Source organism: Rattus norvegicus, chromosome 14 (assembly GCF_036323735.1).
Source record: "Rattus norvegicus strain BN/NHsdMcwi chromosome 14, GRCr8, whole genome shotgun sequence".
Taxonomy (NCBI): Eukaryota; Metazoa; Chordata; class Mammalia; order Rodentia; family Muridae; genus Rattus; species Rattus norvegicus.
In genome coordinates this window covers 101,625,465-101,644,238 of record NC_086032.1, presented here as the reverse complement: position 1 = coordinate 101,644,238, position 18,774 = coordinate 101,625,465, and the positions used below count along the sequence as shown (strand labels likewise).

The window sequence follows — 18,774 nt, the reverse complement described above, 5'->3', positions numbered from 1 at the left end:
TGTCTTTTGAAAGGAAGAGAGGAAAAGAGAGGATGTGTGTGTATAATAAAGATTTCTGTATGTAACACAGATGAATTACACATTTCATTAAAAAAAACCCAAACAAACAAACAAACAGGCAGACAGACAACTACTGGGGACTGAATGGATTTCTTAATTTGTCAATGACTAGGTCCCCTTCTGAAGTGCACTTGGCTGTCTCTGACTTTTGCATACTAGAAATGGTATTTTAATAATTACCTCTCCAAAAATATCTTTCTGTCTTGGGGCAGATCCCTGGAAGCATAATTGCTGGGGTAAATAATGAATGTCCATTTAATTTTGTCAGACACTTTACTTAGACTTCTTCAATAACCACTTCTAGCACAACTCAGACGGGTTAGATAGAAAGGACTGAAATTCGTGAGCCACAAGAGTTGAAGTGATATTATTATTTTAAAAGATTTATGTAATAAAAACTGAATAGTGATAGAACAATTATGTATAAAAAATAAAGCCAAGCACGCTGTAAGCATTTTGAATGTTGAAACATTTCACCTTTCTGAGCGAGACTGTTCAACCAAAAGAGCAACTAAAGCTATCATCTTTTCAAGGGCAGCGGGTCTGTACTTTTCTTCTGCCAGAGAGAGGATGTCTTCTTCTTCCTCCTCTTCTTCCCCTTCTTCCTCTGACAAGACTTCAACTTGAGGCTAAGCAGAACAAAATTGAATTTTAATATGTGATTAGTTTTAATAGCATATTGAAAACAGCTGACTTGTTTTAGTATAACTATTGGAAAAGCACAGCAGGAGCATGTACCAGGTAAAATCATTCAAAGGTCAGACCCTACCCTGATACAGCATGAATGACAACTGGACAGTTAAATTTAGGTAAGCTGAAGGAACTACACAAAGCAACAGTTCTCAAAAGTATTCATCTTAGACAGACGCTGGGATGGGCTATATATGCTTAGCCCAGGCAGTGGCACTATTTGGAGGTGTGGGCTTGCTATGGGTGTGGGCGTTAAGACCCTTGCCTAACTGCCTGGGACCAGTCTTCTCCTAGTATCCTAAAGATGAAGATATAGGACTCTCTGTTCATCCAGCACCATGCCTGCCTAGATGCTGCCACGTTCCCGCCTTGATAATGGACTGAACCTCTGAACCTGTAAGTCAGCCCCAATGAAATGTCCTTATCAGAGTTGTCTTGGTCATGGTGTCTGTTTGCAGCAGGAAAACCATAACTAAGACAAACCCTTTAATAACTTTTGTTTTATTGGAATCAAGCTCTATGGATAATTAATTGGGATAAAAAATTATGATAAAATAGTATTTCCTGGGAGTAAAAATGTCAGTCACATTACAAAACACATCTTAATTTGTAGTTTCTAGATAATCTAAGTAGTAGTTCTTTCAAGAGATACTCATATGGGTTCTTGTTAGGAATGGTGGTATTCAGTTGGTCAAAGCAGGAGGTTATTAAGTCTGAGTTTAGTCAAGGCTACATAACGAGATTCTGTCTCCATCAAAGAAAGAGAAAAGCAGCCACAGCTGCCCCTGCTGTCAACGCCACAGCCACAAAGGCTGGACTTAAGGCTAAACCAACTGCTGTCCTTTAGGAGACAGCATCGTGGTTCTGAAAGAGACTTTGCAATCAGCAATCTGACTTACCGTGATCTAAGACAAGAGAACTTCTCTAAGTTTCAGCTGCCTCATTTTATGTCTGTATTACAAACATAAAAACTGTGCTTCTCTCTTAAGGATGTGAGCAGGCTTGAATGAGATGCTGCACACGGGTCATGAAATCCAATGTAGTTGTCACAGACAATACAAAATTCATCTATAAATTACTATATTATTAAATTTACTAGCTATATAAACTTTCAGAAGACTCTAAAAAACCAAACAGTAAGAACTTAAAAATATGACAATCAAACCCACAAATCAAAACAACACATTACTTCAAAGACTCTGTAGTTAAGCTGTGGCGACTAGGATGAAAGCAGTCTGCTTTGTTTCAGACTTACAATGAAAAACTTAACAGTCAACTTGTTTTACTACTCGGTATGGTACATGCACTATAAAAGCAGTAGCAAGGCCAATAAATCTAGGGCCCTTACTGTTTCCAAATACAAAAAGACAAAGACTTTAAAGGTTCCCGGGATTGGTCAGGATCCGACATGATGTGAACTATAAAAAGCAAGGTTGCTGAATGATACATAACAAAAGTGAACTTACATTTTCAGGTCCTTTGGTTCCCATATAGAAATGGACCATTGTAGATATGGCTTGCAATGAAAGTAGAAACTGGCTCTAGAAACAAGCAATTTAAAATTTTACATAAAAAACAAACTGAAAATGTTAAAAGGGTATATAATTCAAAACAAAAACCAATCAAACAAGAACTAGCTTTACCTCTTCTTCACCCATTTTGGCAAACTCATAAAGGAAAGCGAAATACTCGGTGAGATGTTTGCTGTGAGGTTTCACACCGTGCTCCATAATTAGCAACAGAGTTCTGACAAATCGAGTGACACATGAGCGACCTCCAATGTCTTCTACTGAGGCATCCATATCATCAGACCTGGAAATGAAAACAAACAAACCTCAGAGAACACAACACATCTGCAGACAGATACTATCTAGGATGAAAACTACTCTTTTGGTCTTTGTTTTGTTTTTTTTTGTTTTGTTTTGTTTTGTTTTGTTTGTTGAGACAAGGTTGGCTGTGTGGGCCTGGATGGCCTGAGATCAAAGGTGTGTGGCAGCTACTAGGGGAACAACTGTTAAAACCCAATCCTTTAATTTTTTGAAGCAAATACCAACTTAAATAATGCACATAGTTATTCTCTCATTACAGGAACTAAATCAATACAAACAAAAAGTTGTTTAGTTGGCTCAAAATCTTAAAGATGCATTTAGTTAAAACTTCAAAACTAGTCTTCCTTTCTTGAGACAACTTTTTATATTCCAGTATCTCCTGAAGTCCCCTCAAAAGCCTTGGTTGTGCGGGCCTCTTACCCGTCCTCCATCCCTGGCTGTAGATAGAGATGCGCATGCACGGGTCTCAGCCTCTGGATCACATGGATGCATAAGCGCTGGAACATCTTTAAAGGAGAAGCTCACATTAGGGGGCAGACATAGCTGGCCCACACCCACAGGAAGGGGAGCACGAGCGCCACCTGCTTGAGGCACCTCTGTGATGTCTTCAAGTGGAGGGAGACCCAACAGAAAAGTCAGTCAGGGACACAGCTTGATAGTGCCGTGGACTTCAGAATGCACCAAAGTCCCAAGTATAATCCCCAGCCCAGAAAATTATCTTTAGGAATTCAGCTTTACGGATGCTAAGAGGGGACACTCAGACTACTGGACTCAGGAACATAGATTCAGACTCTTTCGGACCCTCCTCTGCTGGTGCATGTGTGTTGGAAAAGATGCAGTGAAACTGAAGCCCACACATATCCATTTAGAGAAATGTGGTGCTGTAGACTCTCACAGGATGGAAAATGTTAATTAAATACAAGAATGACTATGTATAACCTGTTTGAAGTATATACCAAATTCCACTTTTAAATATATACCAAAACAAAATCAAAATAAACAGATCAAAATAAAATCTTACAGGCAGATGGCTTTATCTGCTTTCAAAGCAGCCAGAAAGTAGGAATACAGTTGTATGGAGGGCCACACCCTCCAACACTGATATTCTGTATTCTGAGACAGGAGGACTGGTGCAAGTTCCAAACGAGGCTGATTATCTACCTAGTGAGTTCCAGGACAGGTAGTTATACAGTCAGACTCTGCTTCAACAAAATAAGTGAAAAGCAGAAATCTCAAATGTTCAACTAATGAACAGATAAAATATTTTAACCCTTCAATGGGAAATGAGGCTGGGGGGTGGGGGGATGAAGTACGGATAGGGTTTTTTTTACTTTTTCCTGTTTGTTAAGAACAGGTCTCACGGGGTTGGGGATTTAGCTGAGTGGTAGAGCGCTTGCCTAGCAAGCGCAAGGCCCTGGGTTTGGTCCTCAGCTCTGGGGGGAGGGGAAAAAAAAAAAAGAATTAAAAAAAAAAAAAAAAAAAAAAAGAACAGGTCTCATTGTTTTAGCCCAAGCTGCTCTCAAACACATGGTGATCTTCCTAAACCCTCCTGAATGTTGGGATTATAGGCATAAGCCACCAAACCCAATTCCAGAGACACATTTTAACATGGACAAATCTTAAAAGGATTAAGTCAAAGCAGCCACTCACGGAAGAGCTCACCATAACCCTGTAAGAATGCAGAGAGCAGAGCAACCACAGAGATGACGAGCAGAGGGGCAGCTGAGAGGCAGCTTAGAGAAGCTACTAGGGATTCCCTGGGAGGGAACACATGTCCTAAGGTTACACAGTGGCTACTGATATTCTGAATGTACTATAAAAAAAGATATCAACATTTACACTCAGATTTGGGTAACTTTTAAATAAGACTTCTCTTAGGACTATGTGCTATAGGTCATTTAGAAAAGTGTATCTATGTAAATAATGATAATGTTCCCAACAAAAAACTGTCCTTCAATAACAGTTGGTAAGTGGCAAAATGCAGATAAAGGTTTTTTATAAAGATTTGTTTTATTTGTATGAATACACTGTCACTGTACTCACACACACCAGAAGAGGGCATCAAATCCCTTTACAGATGGTTGTGAGCCACCATGTGGTTGCTGGGAATTGAACTCAGGTCCTCTGGAAGAATAGTCAGTGCTCTTAACCACTGAGCCATCTCTCTACCTCAGATTAAGTTTTTGATATATGAAACACGACTTTAAAACAATGCTTGAACATTCACTGGTAACTTTTCTAATGATTTAAGGGAAACAAGCGGATCCATTTGGCACAAGAATGAATTTTCCCTATACATGTAGTGTTCTACCACAATACTCAGGGCAGACTCTGTAAGGACAGGAAAGGGACTGGCAATAAAGGCTGGACCTATCATACAAAGGGAAGAGCTCCTGTCACTTCCTAGTGGCACTTGGTATTAAAGGAGCTGGGGGGAAAAAAAAAGCAAATGACTTTTATGGTAGGAGACAGAGCTTTACAAATTATTTTCAATGCCATGTATAGACCAATTTACAATGAACTGAAAGTTACTTCTCTTTTTAAAGATCCTTCCTTACCTGTCTCACAATTTGATTGGGACACTTAATTAGTATCTGCATTGGCCACCAGTCATCATCAGCCATGCGGTCTAAAAACCACTGTAAGAAAATAGAACGTGATTTAATACTCAAACAATACTTGTTAAGTTAAAGAAGACAAATCACAAATAAAAATATTTACTTGATGTTTCCATTAGTTTAGCTCCTAAGATGACCTGTATAACTGTTATGAAGCCTTAAGCCTTTATCATAGGGCTCCAGAGACGTCACTCCATCACTGTACAGACACAGTGTGAGGTACTAGGCAGGACAGAGTGTCATGGGGACAGAAGGAGCTGTGACAATATAGAGAGACTTAAGAGAAATGCAAATGTAGACCTTGTCCAAACACTAATTCAACCCTAGTGAAAACCACTGTTGGCGGAGGACACCAACCTCTGTGCTTACTGAACACACACGACTGCTTAACTTCACTTGTTACAGATTTGTAAAGTTCTCCTCTGTTCAACATACATACTGAGTATTTATTATTAAAAATATGAAGCTTACACCTTTAATCCCAGCACTTGAGAAGCAGAGGCAGGCAGATATATCTCTGAGCTCAAGACCACCCTGATCTACTGATAGACATAATTCAAAGATAGCCAGGATTACACAGAGAAACCTGTTTGGTCAAAACCAAAACCAAAACCAAACCAAACCAAAATATATGCTATTTCTGAGAATGCTGTGTAAGCATATCTCTGACAGAAGGTGTCAGAGAGAGCTTAGGTACTGAAATTACTCTCTGTGGAAGCTGTGTAGCAGGCAAAGCAACATTTCACTTTGACTTTTCCCCATGTTACTTAAAAACTTAATGCAATTTCGAAGGAACAGGTTTTTTAACAGTGCTACCTGCTAAAATTACAGGATATAAGGAAGAAAACTCTTCAACTTAATTTCATCTTTTAGCAGCTATGCCACCATTTTCCATGTGTGAAAGAGTCCTCATTCCTGGGAAGAACTATACTTCTGTCTGCGATCAGTGACTGCATTAGGACAGGTTGTCGCTATCTACAGAGTTGTCGCTATCTACAGTAAATTACCTAGGGACACACTTCCCTTCTAACGGGGAGATTAAAAGTGGGCAAGAATCCATCTACCAGGATATATATGAGGCTTTTAAAAAAATTGGTGTGTATTACCATTCTGCATGTATATGTGTATGGTACATATGTGTGTGCATACATGTGGGAGTCAGATGGGCTCAGGAGAAAACTCACTCCTCCCATCATTAAATGGTCTCCAGGGATTGAATTCAGGCCTTGAGGCTTGGGAACCAAGTACTGCTAGGCATCTTGCTAGGTTCTCGATGTATTACTTAATATGAAAGTAAAAATTAGTTAAGAGCTGAGTGTGGAGGTGCAGGCCTGTAACCCCATACTGAAGGACTGAGGGGCAGAGAAAGACACCTCTCTGTGAAAAGGGGGAGGAAGTCCAAGAATGATGTGGACTGTCACTGACCTTCATGCAAGGTCTTACTACATAACGCCGGCTAACCTTGAACTATAACTCTCGCATTATCACTCTGTCTCCACACACACACACACACACACACACACACACACACACACACACCCCTCCATCCATCTCCATCCCACACTGGCCTCGACTCATGATTATTCTGTTTCCTCCCACCTGTGAGCAGGGATTACAATTCTGCAGGATCACACTGAAACTGATTTTTTTTTTTTTCGGAGCTGGGGACCGAACCCAGGGCCTTGCGCTTGCTAGGCAAGTGCTCTACCACTGAGCTAAATTCCCAACCCCAAAACTGAAATTTTTATACTTCTATAACACTATGAAAGACTATGAAAATGAACTGATTATAAACTTAATCTGTGTAATAGATTTGAAGTATAACTGTCTAAGTGATCAAATATTAAGAACAACATACATGAGACTCTTAACAGATAAAAACAATTTTTTAAAAAGATTTTTTTTTTTTAATGAGTACACTGTAGCTGTCTTCATGCACACCAGAAAAGGTCATCAGATCCCATTACAGATGGTCGTGAGTCACCATGTGGTTGCTGGGATTTGAACTCAGGACCTCTGGAAGAGCAGTCAGTGCTCTTAACCACTGAGCCGTCTCTCCAGCCCGAAAACAATTTTTTTGCTTTATCTAATTAAAAACAAACAAACAAACAACGTTCAAGTTAGAGAATTTTGAGCTGTGCAATGTTGGCTGTCATCTTACCTCACAGGCTGCTTGACTGTTGTTAAACTGTTTGGTCAGCAGCTCAATCCACTGAAGCATTGTTGGCTTAAAAAGGAAAAAATAGTCAAGATACGGATTTTATGCCAATGATAACAAACACCAAAACATAATTAAAATGATGTTGATGATGGTGATGATGATGATGATGACGATGACAGGCACAAAAATCTGCGGGGGGGGGGGGGGGGGGATATACACATACCTTTTCTTTTGAATGAATGAATGTCTCTAAAACAAAGGAAGTGCTTAGCTGTTAAGAAAAACAAACAAGCAGTTAAGCAATGAAAGGCTCAATTATTGCATAGCAATAAATCTGACAAAGCCATGTGAGCCAGTCATCACCTTCGCTGTCATCAGCGACACAGCTTTAGGGTCTGGTAATGTGCTAGGAATACAACTACACAGCTGCCACATAAACCTGGAATTTAAAAAGAGTTAATTAAATTCTTACAGAAGTCTTTCTTTAGAAGAAAACAAAAAGAAGACTAAATTTACCCAAACTTACCCAAAATAAGTGTGTTCGAAAATGTTTTTGTCTTGTAAAAATTGCATGTTATCATGCCAAATCCACTGGAGGAAAAAAATTGCATTTATCAGAATGCAGTTTAATATATTTTACCAATATTTTTATTTCACAAGAAAAGGTGTATCGTAAAAACTTACAAATTTACCACACCAACAAATATGCATTAAAATTCAAGTTGACTTTTTCTTCCAAGTATAATTAATATAAAAGTAGTTCCTAGATTCTGAGACATGGCTCAACCATTAAGAACACTTGTTATTCTTATGAGGAACTGGTTCAGTTCTCAACTCCCACACAGTGGCTCATAACCGTCCATAAACCCAGGTCCAGGAAGCCACTGCCACCTTCTGCCCTCCACAGGCACAAGACACATATATGGTACACACATACAAATGCAGGCAGAGTACACACATGAAATTTTTAAAAAATACATTAATCTTAAAAGAAAGGCGGTTACTGACTCTACCCTTTGTTTAAAGTTTTTATTTGATGTGTATGGGTATACCTGTGTACACATACGTGTAGCAGTAGTGTACTTCCTGCTATGGAGGAAAGAGGAAGGCTTGGAACTGTCAGAGCAAGAGTGACAGGGCTATGAGCTAACACTAGCTGGGAGCCAAACCTAGGTCCTCTGTAGGCACAGCGGTGCCTTAACCACTGAGCCACTGCTTCAGCCCCACAACATGCCCTTCTACAATTTGTTATTTGTCTGTCCATCTCAGTGGTCACAAGTATTTAACATTATTTATAAAGATTTTTAAGTATAAGCTCAGAAATCATGCCGGAAGAACAAATATGTAAGAAAATGTAAGGCATGCTATAATTTGATAAAGACAGAATTTAAAATTTGAAGATAAAAATTGTGTGGTAGATTTTAATTAGACACTGAACAAGGTTCTTGCATTAATAACTGAAGTAAAACAGTGCTGCAACTGTCCTGTCCTGCTGTCCTAGGAAACCCTCCACGCTTCCAGCCTTGTCTTTGGGGACTGGGTGCCCTGAGTGTCCTAACCATGTGCCCAGGTTCATTACATTTTAACAGACTTCTGTTCGAAATATTGCCACTGCTATGTTCATCAGCTCTACATTTCCTTTTCTTTTTTATTTTTATTTTTGAAAGAGGACTTGGCTTTAACTGTAACTGGCTTTAAAATAACAGCAGTCCTCTACACAGACTTAGCCTTCCCAGCACACACCGCCATGGTCATTTCATTTAGTGAGCACCTTTATTCTCAACTGACAGTACCGCTTTAATTCTCCAGTAAAAGCATTCCACTATGTCTACGTGCTGTCCCAGCCTGTATCGGGGCTGTGCCTCAGGGTGGCTGGGAGATTACAGGTTCCGTCACTGAATGCCTAGTGCTGCGCAGTTTGAGTACTTCTAGACTGGACGTCTGCCATGCTAAGAAAGCTTACCTTATAAGAAAGCCCTTTCCCAAACATCTTACCTTCAGTCATGCTCTCATTTCTAGTTATGTAGTAAGAGCCAGGCTCTTAGCCTCTGCTTATGGACCTAAGCATAGTGTGTCTTAGAGAAGAGTCAATACTTGTAGTCTACTTCCTAAGTAGGCCAGCTTGGTTCTCTTCCAGTCCTTTTGGTAATGTATCAATATACTGTGTTTAAAGTTAACTGGATGTATGTTAAAAGGTTAAACTTCCATACTATACTTTTAAATCTTCTCGGTTTAACCTCTTGTTGTTCAGATTTTCCTCCTCTACTCACTCAACATTACAGCAATATATCTTTTTTTAATTATTAAATATACCAATAAGCAGAATTTGACGTGTGTGTGTGTGTGTGTGTGAGCATGTACCTGCAAAAGTTAAGTGTACATTTAAAAACAGGCATTTTTAGACTATAGAAGTGTCATTTTCTATGGCTCTGAGGCCACTGGTAGTTGTGAGCTCCCAGGTGAGGGTGGGTGCTGGGACCTGCATGCAGGCCTCTGGAAGAGCAGCAAGCACTCTTCCCTGCTGAGCCACTGCCTCACTACCTCATACGTACTCACTCCACTCACCTACTGTGGCCCAGTATTGTTATACTGGGTTTGTTTTTTTTTTTTAAACTTATTTATTCTTTTTTGTTATGAGTACACTGTAGCTGCCTTCAGACACACCAGAAGAGGGCATCAGATCCCATTACAGATGGTTGTGAGCCACCAAGTGGTTGCTGGGATTTGAACTCAGGACCTCTGGAAGAGCAGTCAGTGCTCTTAACCACTGAGCCATCTCTCCAGTCCCATTATACTGTTTTGTAATTATCCTAAACTCTAACTGGGGTTACAGATCTTAATGTTACACTACTAGCTTTTATACTCAAGTATTTTTTGCACAAACACCTAATGTAATTAAAACTACTGCTAAAAATAAAAGCAATGTTTACCTCTAGTAACTCTGATGAAACGTCAAATTTGTATTCTCTGCCATTTTCTTCTTCTGGTTCCATGCGTTTGTAAAACAGCATGTATGCACTATGTGTCTTTATGAAGCAAAGAGAAAACATGATTTAATTTTTCACAAAGTAAAAAATGAAATTAAAAAATATAGGACATTGTTAAATTATTAGATATGAAAATAATGATCACCTTTTCAAAGGAGAAATCCATGAATTTATCTGTAACCGAATCATAGGTTTTTGTCTGCAGCAAAAAAAAGTACAAACATAATTTCATAAACACCCATGTGAAACTTCAAAGTAACCTTGGAAACAACATGGAAACTGCAGTAGGTTCATAGAAATCCTATACACGTGTGCACAGAGCTTACTTCAGTGGGAGGCCCATTTGAGACTCAGGAGCGCATGTGCACACATGGACATTTTGAATAACCAGCACGTTTAATCATAATCATTCTACCTCTATAATTTGATTTCTATCTTACGATTTAATTTTTTCATCTGGCTTTCTTCTTCTATCTATGTTTAGGGTAGAAATAACACTTTTAAACATTTCTTACTGCCTAGCATATACATCAAACACATAACAAATCTTGGATTGAATTAACAACAGATGTAAGTGAGTATGATGCTAAATCTTATAATTAACTAGGAAGTCATAAACTACTTACATTTCTAAATCAAACTTACCGTCATCTCGCCACCAAAGCATTCAGAGGCAAGCTGAGCAGAATCAAAAGGCTTTACCTCAGCATCGTTAAAAAGGTACCTACAACAGAGCAGATGCACTGACAAATGTGTGTGTACTGGATAGCCACGTACATACGCAGACTGTATTATTTAAAAAGAAAGACTTAGGTTATCAGTCAAATTATTTGATGAGGTAGATTCCAATAGATTCTTGTTTTTATAACACTAACCTAGAAATCGGGAGTGTAATTTTTAAGAACCAAAATCACCTTAAAAATCTAACACGTCTCTGGATGGCCTTTCCTTCAGTCTCTGCTCTACACTTTGTCTCCAGATTTCCTTTAAACAGGAGCCATTCTGGGTTAAAAATCTGGAGATGAATGGGTGGCCCCCTCCCCCAACCAGGGCCCTTGTCTAACCCAGAGCTCCCAGGGACTAAATCACCAACGAAAGAGTACACAGGGATGAACCTATGGCTCCAGCCACGTAAGTAGCAGAGGATGGCATTGTCTGGCATCAGTAGGAGGGAGAAGCCCTTGGTCCTGTGAAGGCTCAATTCCCCAGTGTAGAGATTCCCCAGGGTAGTGAAGTAGGAGTGGGTGGTCAGGGAGCTCCCTCATAGAAGCAGGGGGAGAGGGGAGGTTCTAGAGTGAAAACCATGAAAGGGGCTAACATTTGAAATATAAATACATAAAATTCAATTTAAAAAAAAAAAGAAAAATAAAATCTACGACGTCTGATTTGGAGACTTTTGCCTCACGGTGAGACAATGGAATCCATCCCTAGGGTACACACACTCATGCAATCTGACAGATTCAATAATTATTGGACATTACCAAAAATAAAGGTGTGCTTAAATATCAAACATACAAGTAACTAGGAAAGATTAAACAATGTGATCAGATATAGACATCATTTAACATATCTGAGCAGAGCAGTTGAACCCTCTCACAAACATGTCTAAGTAGATAAAAAGCATGGATGGGAGGGGCTGGAAGGAGAAGTAGGGAGCATGTGTTTCTGAAAAGGGACATTTTAGCAATGACTAAAAAATCAGACCAAGAGCTGAATGTAATTATTCTGGAAATTTCGTGGAGATCACTGAGCAGCCGTGTGTTTTGTCCAAAGCAGCCTTTCCAACAATCAGACGAAGGCCTGATCACACACACAGATCTGTACACAGGGCACTTCCTAGAAACATCTAAAGACCAGAAAAGGTCAGTCATCAAGTGACTGACCCTTACTTGATTTTAAAAAAAAAAAGGGGGGGGGGGGGTTGGGGATTTAGCTCAGTGGTAGAGCACTTGCCTAGCAAGCAAAAGGCCCTGGGTTCGGTCCCCAGCTCCGGAAAAAAACAAAAAACAACAACAACAGCAAAAAAAACCAACAAAAAAAAAAATCCCAACAAAACAACATGTGGAAGGAGTAAGGTAAAGAGAACAAACAGAGGAGATGCAGGTAACTTTTACATAGCATACAGAACACTCTGTAACCACTAGATAGATGGCATTCAGTAAACAGTGTCTGAAAGAGTGAACAAGATTTGGAGGGTACAATTTTGCCTATGGATTTCCTAAGACTGTTAATAAAAGTTTAATAAAAGACTGTTATTTTTCAAAGGAAGACTTATATTACATTCTAAAAATTTTAGACCTATTTATCAACTTAAGAATTGATTTCTAAGGCTGGAGAGATGGCTCAGCGGTCAAGAGCACTGACTGCTCTTCCAGAGGTCCTGAGTTCAATTCCCAGCAACCACATGGTGGCTCACAACCATCTGTAATGGGATCTGATGCCCTCTTCTGGTGTGTCTGAAGACAGCTATAGTGTACTTATATATAATAAATAAATAAAGCTTTTTTAAAAAGATTTCTATTTGTTTGAGAGTTGCCTTGAACTGAAAAATGTGTTTTCTAGACTACCAAGCCGGCTCAGCAAATATAGGTACTTACTGCCAAGCAGGACCACCTGAAGTGGATCCCTGTGACCAGCACAAAGTCTGACTTCAATGCATCCACCAGTCTATCTGCCTACCCATATAGACAAAACAGACAGACACACACACACACAGACACACACAGACACACACACACACACACACACACACACACACACACACACACAACACAAAGTATTTAATATTTTGCCTAATTTCATAGAAAGTTTCTATGAAACTAAAAATTCATCAGAAGGAAGAACTACCATAAACATATATCCTTAAAACTGGGATTTTATTAAAGAAGAACACTGAAAACTCACCATTTATTGTTCTTATAAGCATGAGGATTGACTATGTCTCTGATGAAGCTGTAATAGTGCCCACCATCTGCTGTTCCTGTGTGCACAGTCACTCCGATCAAGTCATACTCATAGCTCTCTGTGTCTTTTGAATGATCACCAACGTCTTTAAAACCTTTAAAATAATGTACATGACATAATAAATCATTTTGAAAACATGTAACAATGTCATTTTAAGATTATGTTTTATAAAGTATTTTAGATACAGAAAAAGAAATAAAAACTTTATATATAAAATATGTATAAGAACTATTTGTTAGGCCATAGCTTACTGATAGAAGGAACATACTATATAATTAACTGAGAAAAATTAACCATTTTTAGTTTATAATTACATACAGTCCCAACATGAACTGTGTTTAATCAGTAAACCCTTTAAAATAGTATCGCCTTTTTCTTCCAAGTTTATTTTTCCCATCAGCAAGTACAAGACCTAAAAAGCCTTAGTCATTTGTCTTATGCTAAGCGCTGCATTGACAGCATCATTCTAATTTGAAGCATTTTAAAACCAAAAAGTAACAGTGGACACTAAGCAAAGATACTGATTGATCTGACAAGTCTAAAAATGGCATAGGTCTGTGATCTATACTCCCAGCAACACACAAAAAGAGAAAACCTAAACGTAGGAGGAAGGCAGAGCAGACTGGCTCCAGTGTGCAGGCTACAAGATGCAACAAGGAAAAGTCGCAGCTTTAAAGCCATGGGCAAGGAGCCTGAATATGCGCACGGAAGCCAATGCTAAGATCTGAACGTATAACTAAAGCCTAACAAACTCCTTCAGGCCTCCATACGAGTAACGAAGCATCACATGAAAATACAATGGACGCCTAAGAGGGCATCGCACCATGATACTCCAAATGGGCTGGAAAGGTCTATGAGCAGGGTGAACATAGACAGTGGCCACTGCTCATCCCTACTTCCAAATTACTCACGGAGACCGCTTACTGCAATGCCATACAAATCCTAAGAAGACCTTTCTCCCTAACTTCGTACTCCTTCACTCTGACTGTATGCTTTCCTATCTTTGAAGAATCAGTTAGTTCTCTTGAAGAAATCAGACTATAGCTCACTGATTACATTTCTCATTTCCCGTTCAGTGAGGCTATGTGCTTACTATATATTAAAATGCTAGCACTGGAGTGAGGATTAAACTGGATGCTCTTTCCTAAAGTTAGGATAGGATACTGGCTTCCTGATTCACTAAATTTTACACACAACATTGCCTTAGCCCTCACCGTAGAACAAGGAACGTGGTGTTATGAAGAAATGCCCTTAAGGAGCCCTCTGCTGGGCTGGCTGTTGTGGTGCAAGCCTTTAATCCCAGCAGCAGGGAGGCAGAGGCAGGAGAATGAATCTCTGGCTTAGGCCAACCTGGTATATATGGCAAGTACACCCAGGGCTACAGTGAGATCCTATCTTGAAAATTAAAAAAGACTAAAAAAAACCCCAAAAGCAAATGAAGAACAAACCAAAACAAACCTCACAAAAGCACAACACACAAAAGCTCTGTGGTCCTTGAAATAGTTTGGTGGTCACTGTTACTTAGCTCTGTCACTTAAATCTGGCTTCCTGCTTTTTTTTTTTTCTTTTTTGAAGCTGAGGATCAAACCCAGGGCCCTGTGTTTGCTAACCAAGCACTCTACCACTGAGCTGAATCCCCAACTCTCCCACTTTTTTTTTAACTTTATTTTTTCCTTTTTCATTTTTCTTTTTTATTTATTTATTTTTTTTAACTTGAGTATTTCTTTTTTTTTTTTTTTATATTAACTTGAGTATTTCTTATATACATTTCGAGTGTTATTCCCTCTATGTCACCTGGCTATACTGGAACTCACTCCGTAGCCCTGGCCTCAAACCCAGAGCTCTGCCTACTCTGCTTCTGCTTCCTGAGTGCTGAGATTAAAAGAGTGCACCCCATGCCTGGCTCCCACTTCTACTTTTGTTCTAATTAAAAATCAACCCTCATGGCTTCTCATCCCGTCTCTAGTAACCGAGTAAGCTCTGGTAAGCAAGCGAGCTGTGTGTGTGTGTTGGGGGGGTGGGGGGGGACCAAGAGCTGTGTGTGTGGGGAACCAAGAGCTGTGAACCAAGAGGCAGGCAGATCTCTGAGTTCAAAGACAGCCTACAGAGTGAGTTCCAGGACAGGCAGGGCTACACATAGAAACACGGCCTTAAAAACAAATGAAACAAACCAATCTAACGGTCATATAACAAATAATAAAAAAGGACAAAACTGTTAATATGGTCCAGGGCCATAACTACTGTGCTTTAGTTTGTCTCCATAGTCATTCTGCTACCCTTGTGCTCAAGAACACGTCCCTTCTCCTCATGCTCTTACTCTGTCCACATCTCAGCTCTAGTATTACTTTCTCACAAACACTGTGATTCCTCAAGACCCGTGACACTCATAGCATTTGGCAATAAATTACAATTTCAAGCTCAGTATAAGACTGACCACGACTTCAGTTTTCCGAGGGCACAAATAAACAGTCACTGGAAAAAAAGATAGACCATGGTCCTCAAAGAGTCTGAATATGAGCTCAGTGAGTAAATACACTACATGGTCTCTAAAGCAAGTGTCCTTTCTGGGATGGAGAGAAAGCTCAGTAGGTAACAACACTGCCGGCTTTTCCATAAGACCGGGGTGAATTCCCAACACCCAAATCGTGGATCACAACCATCTTTAACTCCAGCTGCAGGGAATCTGATGCCCTCTTCTGGCTTCTCTGGACACTGTATGTATGTGCTACACATACATGCAGACAGCATGCACACAAATAAAAATACTTTTAATAAGATTTTATTTAGTTTTTAGAACCATGTAGTTGAAAGGTAGCATAAGCCCTTTTCCGTTCAGAGTTTCCTTGTTAACAAAGACTTTCACTAACAGAGGCCTGAGAAGAAGAACTTACCTTCTTTCCTATCACTCTTCCCCATGAGGAAATCTTCTGTATAGGGTGTCATGTCCAAGCGTAAGGGGAAGGAAAAGTGCGTATTCACTTTCTCTTTCATCATCGTGACCATATTAAATGTATATCTCATAGTATTGAAACTCAGAATACGAGGTAATTTCTTGAAACAAGCCCTGAGGGATGAGGAGGGAGACAAATTTATTAGATTTTCTATTTAAAAATACCTTAGTTCCATTTGTATTTGTGCTACATCTATTAATCTAATAATCAACGTAAAGTAGCAATACTACAAGTCGTCTATTGTGACTGGGGTGCGGGGAGGAGTGTGCTCATCCACACAGCCATCTATGGGAGGCCAGGGGTTGACATTAGGAAACATCTATCATTCTCTGTTGTATTTCTTTAATAGCTAGAATATTTTATTCATTGGTTGGATTAGTGTGTCTGCACATATGTGCACACTCTTGTTGAAGTGTGTGGACAGCATTTATCATACCATTGGTGTAGTATTCAGGGGATAATTTATGGAGCTGGACTTCAACGTCCACAATGTGCATCCCAACAATCAACCGTGGGCGTAGGTCTTAGGAACAGAGAGCCTTTAACCTTTTTTGGTTTTGTTAACGAAAGGATCTCTCAGTGAACCTAGGGCTGGCATTTTTACTGTTGGCATCTTCCTACTTCAACTTTATAGCACTTGGGAAGCAGATGCATATTCCCATGCTGGTCTTTCATGGTGGGGGCTGGTGGTCTAAACTTAGGTGTACACTTGCTGACACAGCAAACAATTTGTGACCATTGAGCCATCTTCCCAGATCAGTTTTTAAAATTTGTTTGTATGTGTGTGTATGTATACGTGTATGAAAGTCAGACACAACTTTTAGGAGTCTTTCAGGAGTTTTCTCTTCTCTCCTTGTTGATGCAAGGCCTTGTTTCCGCTGCACTGTATGTTACAGACAGATGGACTGTAAGCTTCCAGGTGACTGGTCTGCATGTACTGTCTTGGGTTAGGAGTACTGAGAGGATGGATGCACACGCCACCACAGCCACTGTTCTACATGGGCAGCTTCTAGCGCTGAACTCAGGTCTTAAGGCTTGTGCTGCAAATGATGCTTCTATCTGTGGCTCCATTTTACTGACTCCTCAAGCATTTAAGTAGTAAGGGAGAGACAAGAGGCTAGAAAGATGACACAGTTAGTAAGGCACAAAGCCCTGAGTTCATACCCCCAGGATTTATATAAAAGCCTGGTGCAGTAGCAGCACCAAAAAGACAGAGAAAAGAAAAGCCTTGGGACTTTCTGACAGACTCCATAAACAGCAGGCTCCGTATTCGGTAAAAGACTTTGTTTTTAAAAAAAAAAACAAGATGGAGGCTGGAGAGTTGGCTCAGAGGTTAAGAGCACTGACTGCTCTTCCAGAGGTCCTGAGTTCAAATCCCAGCAACCACATGGTGGCTCACAACTATCTGTAATGAGATCTGATGCCCTCTTCTAGTGTGTCTGAAGACAGCTACAGTGTACTTATATAATAAATAAATAAATCTTAAAGAGAGAGAGAGAGAGAGAAAGAGGGCTGGATGTGGTGGCACACAGCTTTACACACAGCACATGGGAGGCAGAAGCCGGCAGATCTCCATAAGCTAGAGGTCAAAACTGGTCTACAAAGTTGAGTCCAGGACAGCCAGGGCTCAGTTACACAGAAAATCCTGAAGAGCCAAAAAAAAAAAAAAAAAAAAAAAAAAAAAAAAAAAACCCACACAAAACAACAACAAACCCCAACAGCAATAGAAAAACCAAGACAGATATACAACATTGACCTGTGTTTTCTACACACACACACACACACACACACACACACACACACACACACACACACACACACACACACACATATATGCCTATGTGTATCCCTGCACACATGTATGCTCACACACCATAAAATCCATACTCATGTCTTAATCGTGAAAGAATAGAAATATATGAAAGTGAAAGGGACTATAATCTGGTTCTATAACTTGGTGATGGCAATGCTTCCTCTTTCTACATGCTTTGTCTATTTCTCATGGACACCACAGTACAAGCACAGTGACCCCACAAAGACTTAACCTGTTAATTCCATAATGCACTACTGCTGAGCCATCAAACGGCCCAACTGACTGAGAAACACATGGCATCTCACGTAAAAAATTTTAAGAATGAATGTGTTATTATGGCACAGGATCAACCAATGTGCAGGAAATAATCATTTTTACAATGAGACTACTTTATAAACTCCTACCTAACTGAAGTAAAATGAGGGACTTTCTCTAGAAGTACTGCGTGGGCTGCTGGAGGTACTTGGTTTAGAGGGAGTGGGTGGACACACAGTTTTCCCAAAGGCAGACAATGCTTTTTTTCTTTTTTAAAGGGTTTCACTCTCTCCTCCCCTCCTCCCCCTTTTGTCTCTCCCCAAGTTAGCCTTGGATGTCCTCGAACTCATTCTGTAGACCAGGCTAGCCTTGGATTATTATTTTTTTAAAGGTTCACTTTTACTTATATGTATTTCTGTGTGTCCATATATATGCAAGCCATATGT

The 18,774-nt window shown here is 39.8% G+C and overlaps 1 protein-coding gene across 8 annotated transcripts in view; it reads right to left on the bottom strand.

The window, feature by feature from the left end:
* The window catches only part of Usp34 (ubiquitin specific peptidase 34), a 190,410-nt gene that overhangs the window by 33,281 nt on the left and 138,355 nt on the right, over positions 1–18,774 (bottom strand). For all 8 annotated transcript variants that reach the window (XM_039092231.2, XM_039092233.2, XM_039092232.2 and 5 more), the window contains 14 exons: positions 16,201–16,373; positions 13,250–13,403; positions 10,991–11,069; positions 10,491–10,544; positions 10,289–10,384; positions 7,885–7,949; positions 7,722–7,797; positions 7,582–7,629; positions 7,359–7,424; positions 5,138–5,218; positions 3,000–3,085; positions 2,394–2,562; positions 2,217–2,291; positions 538–689 (listed from right to left, as the gene is read on the bottom strand). In XM_039092231.2, coding sequence (XP_038948159.1) covers positions 538–689; positions 2,217–2,291; positions 2,394–2,562; positions 3,000–3,085; positions 5,138–5,218; positions 7,359–7,424; positions 7,582–7,629; positions 7,722–7,797; positions 7,885–7,949; positions 10,289–10,384; positions 10,491–10,544; positions 10,991–11,069; positions 13,250–13,403; positions 16,201–16,373 — 1,374 coding nt within the window. The remainder of the gene's footprint in view (positions 1–537; positions 690–2,216; positions 2,292–2,393; positions 2,563–2,999; positions 3,086–5,137; positions 5,219–7,358; positions 7,425–7,581; positions 7,630–7,721; positions 7,798–7,884; positions 7,950–10,288; positions 10,385–10,490; positions 10,545–10,990; positions 11,070–13,249; positions 13,404–16,200; positions 16,374–18,774) is intronic.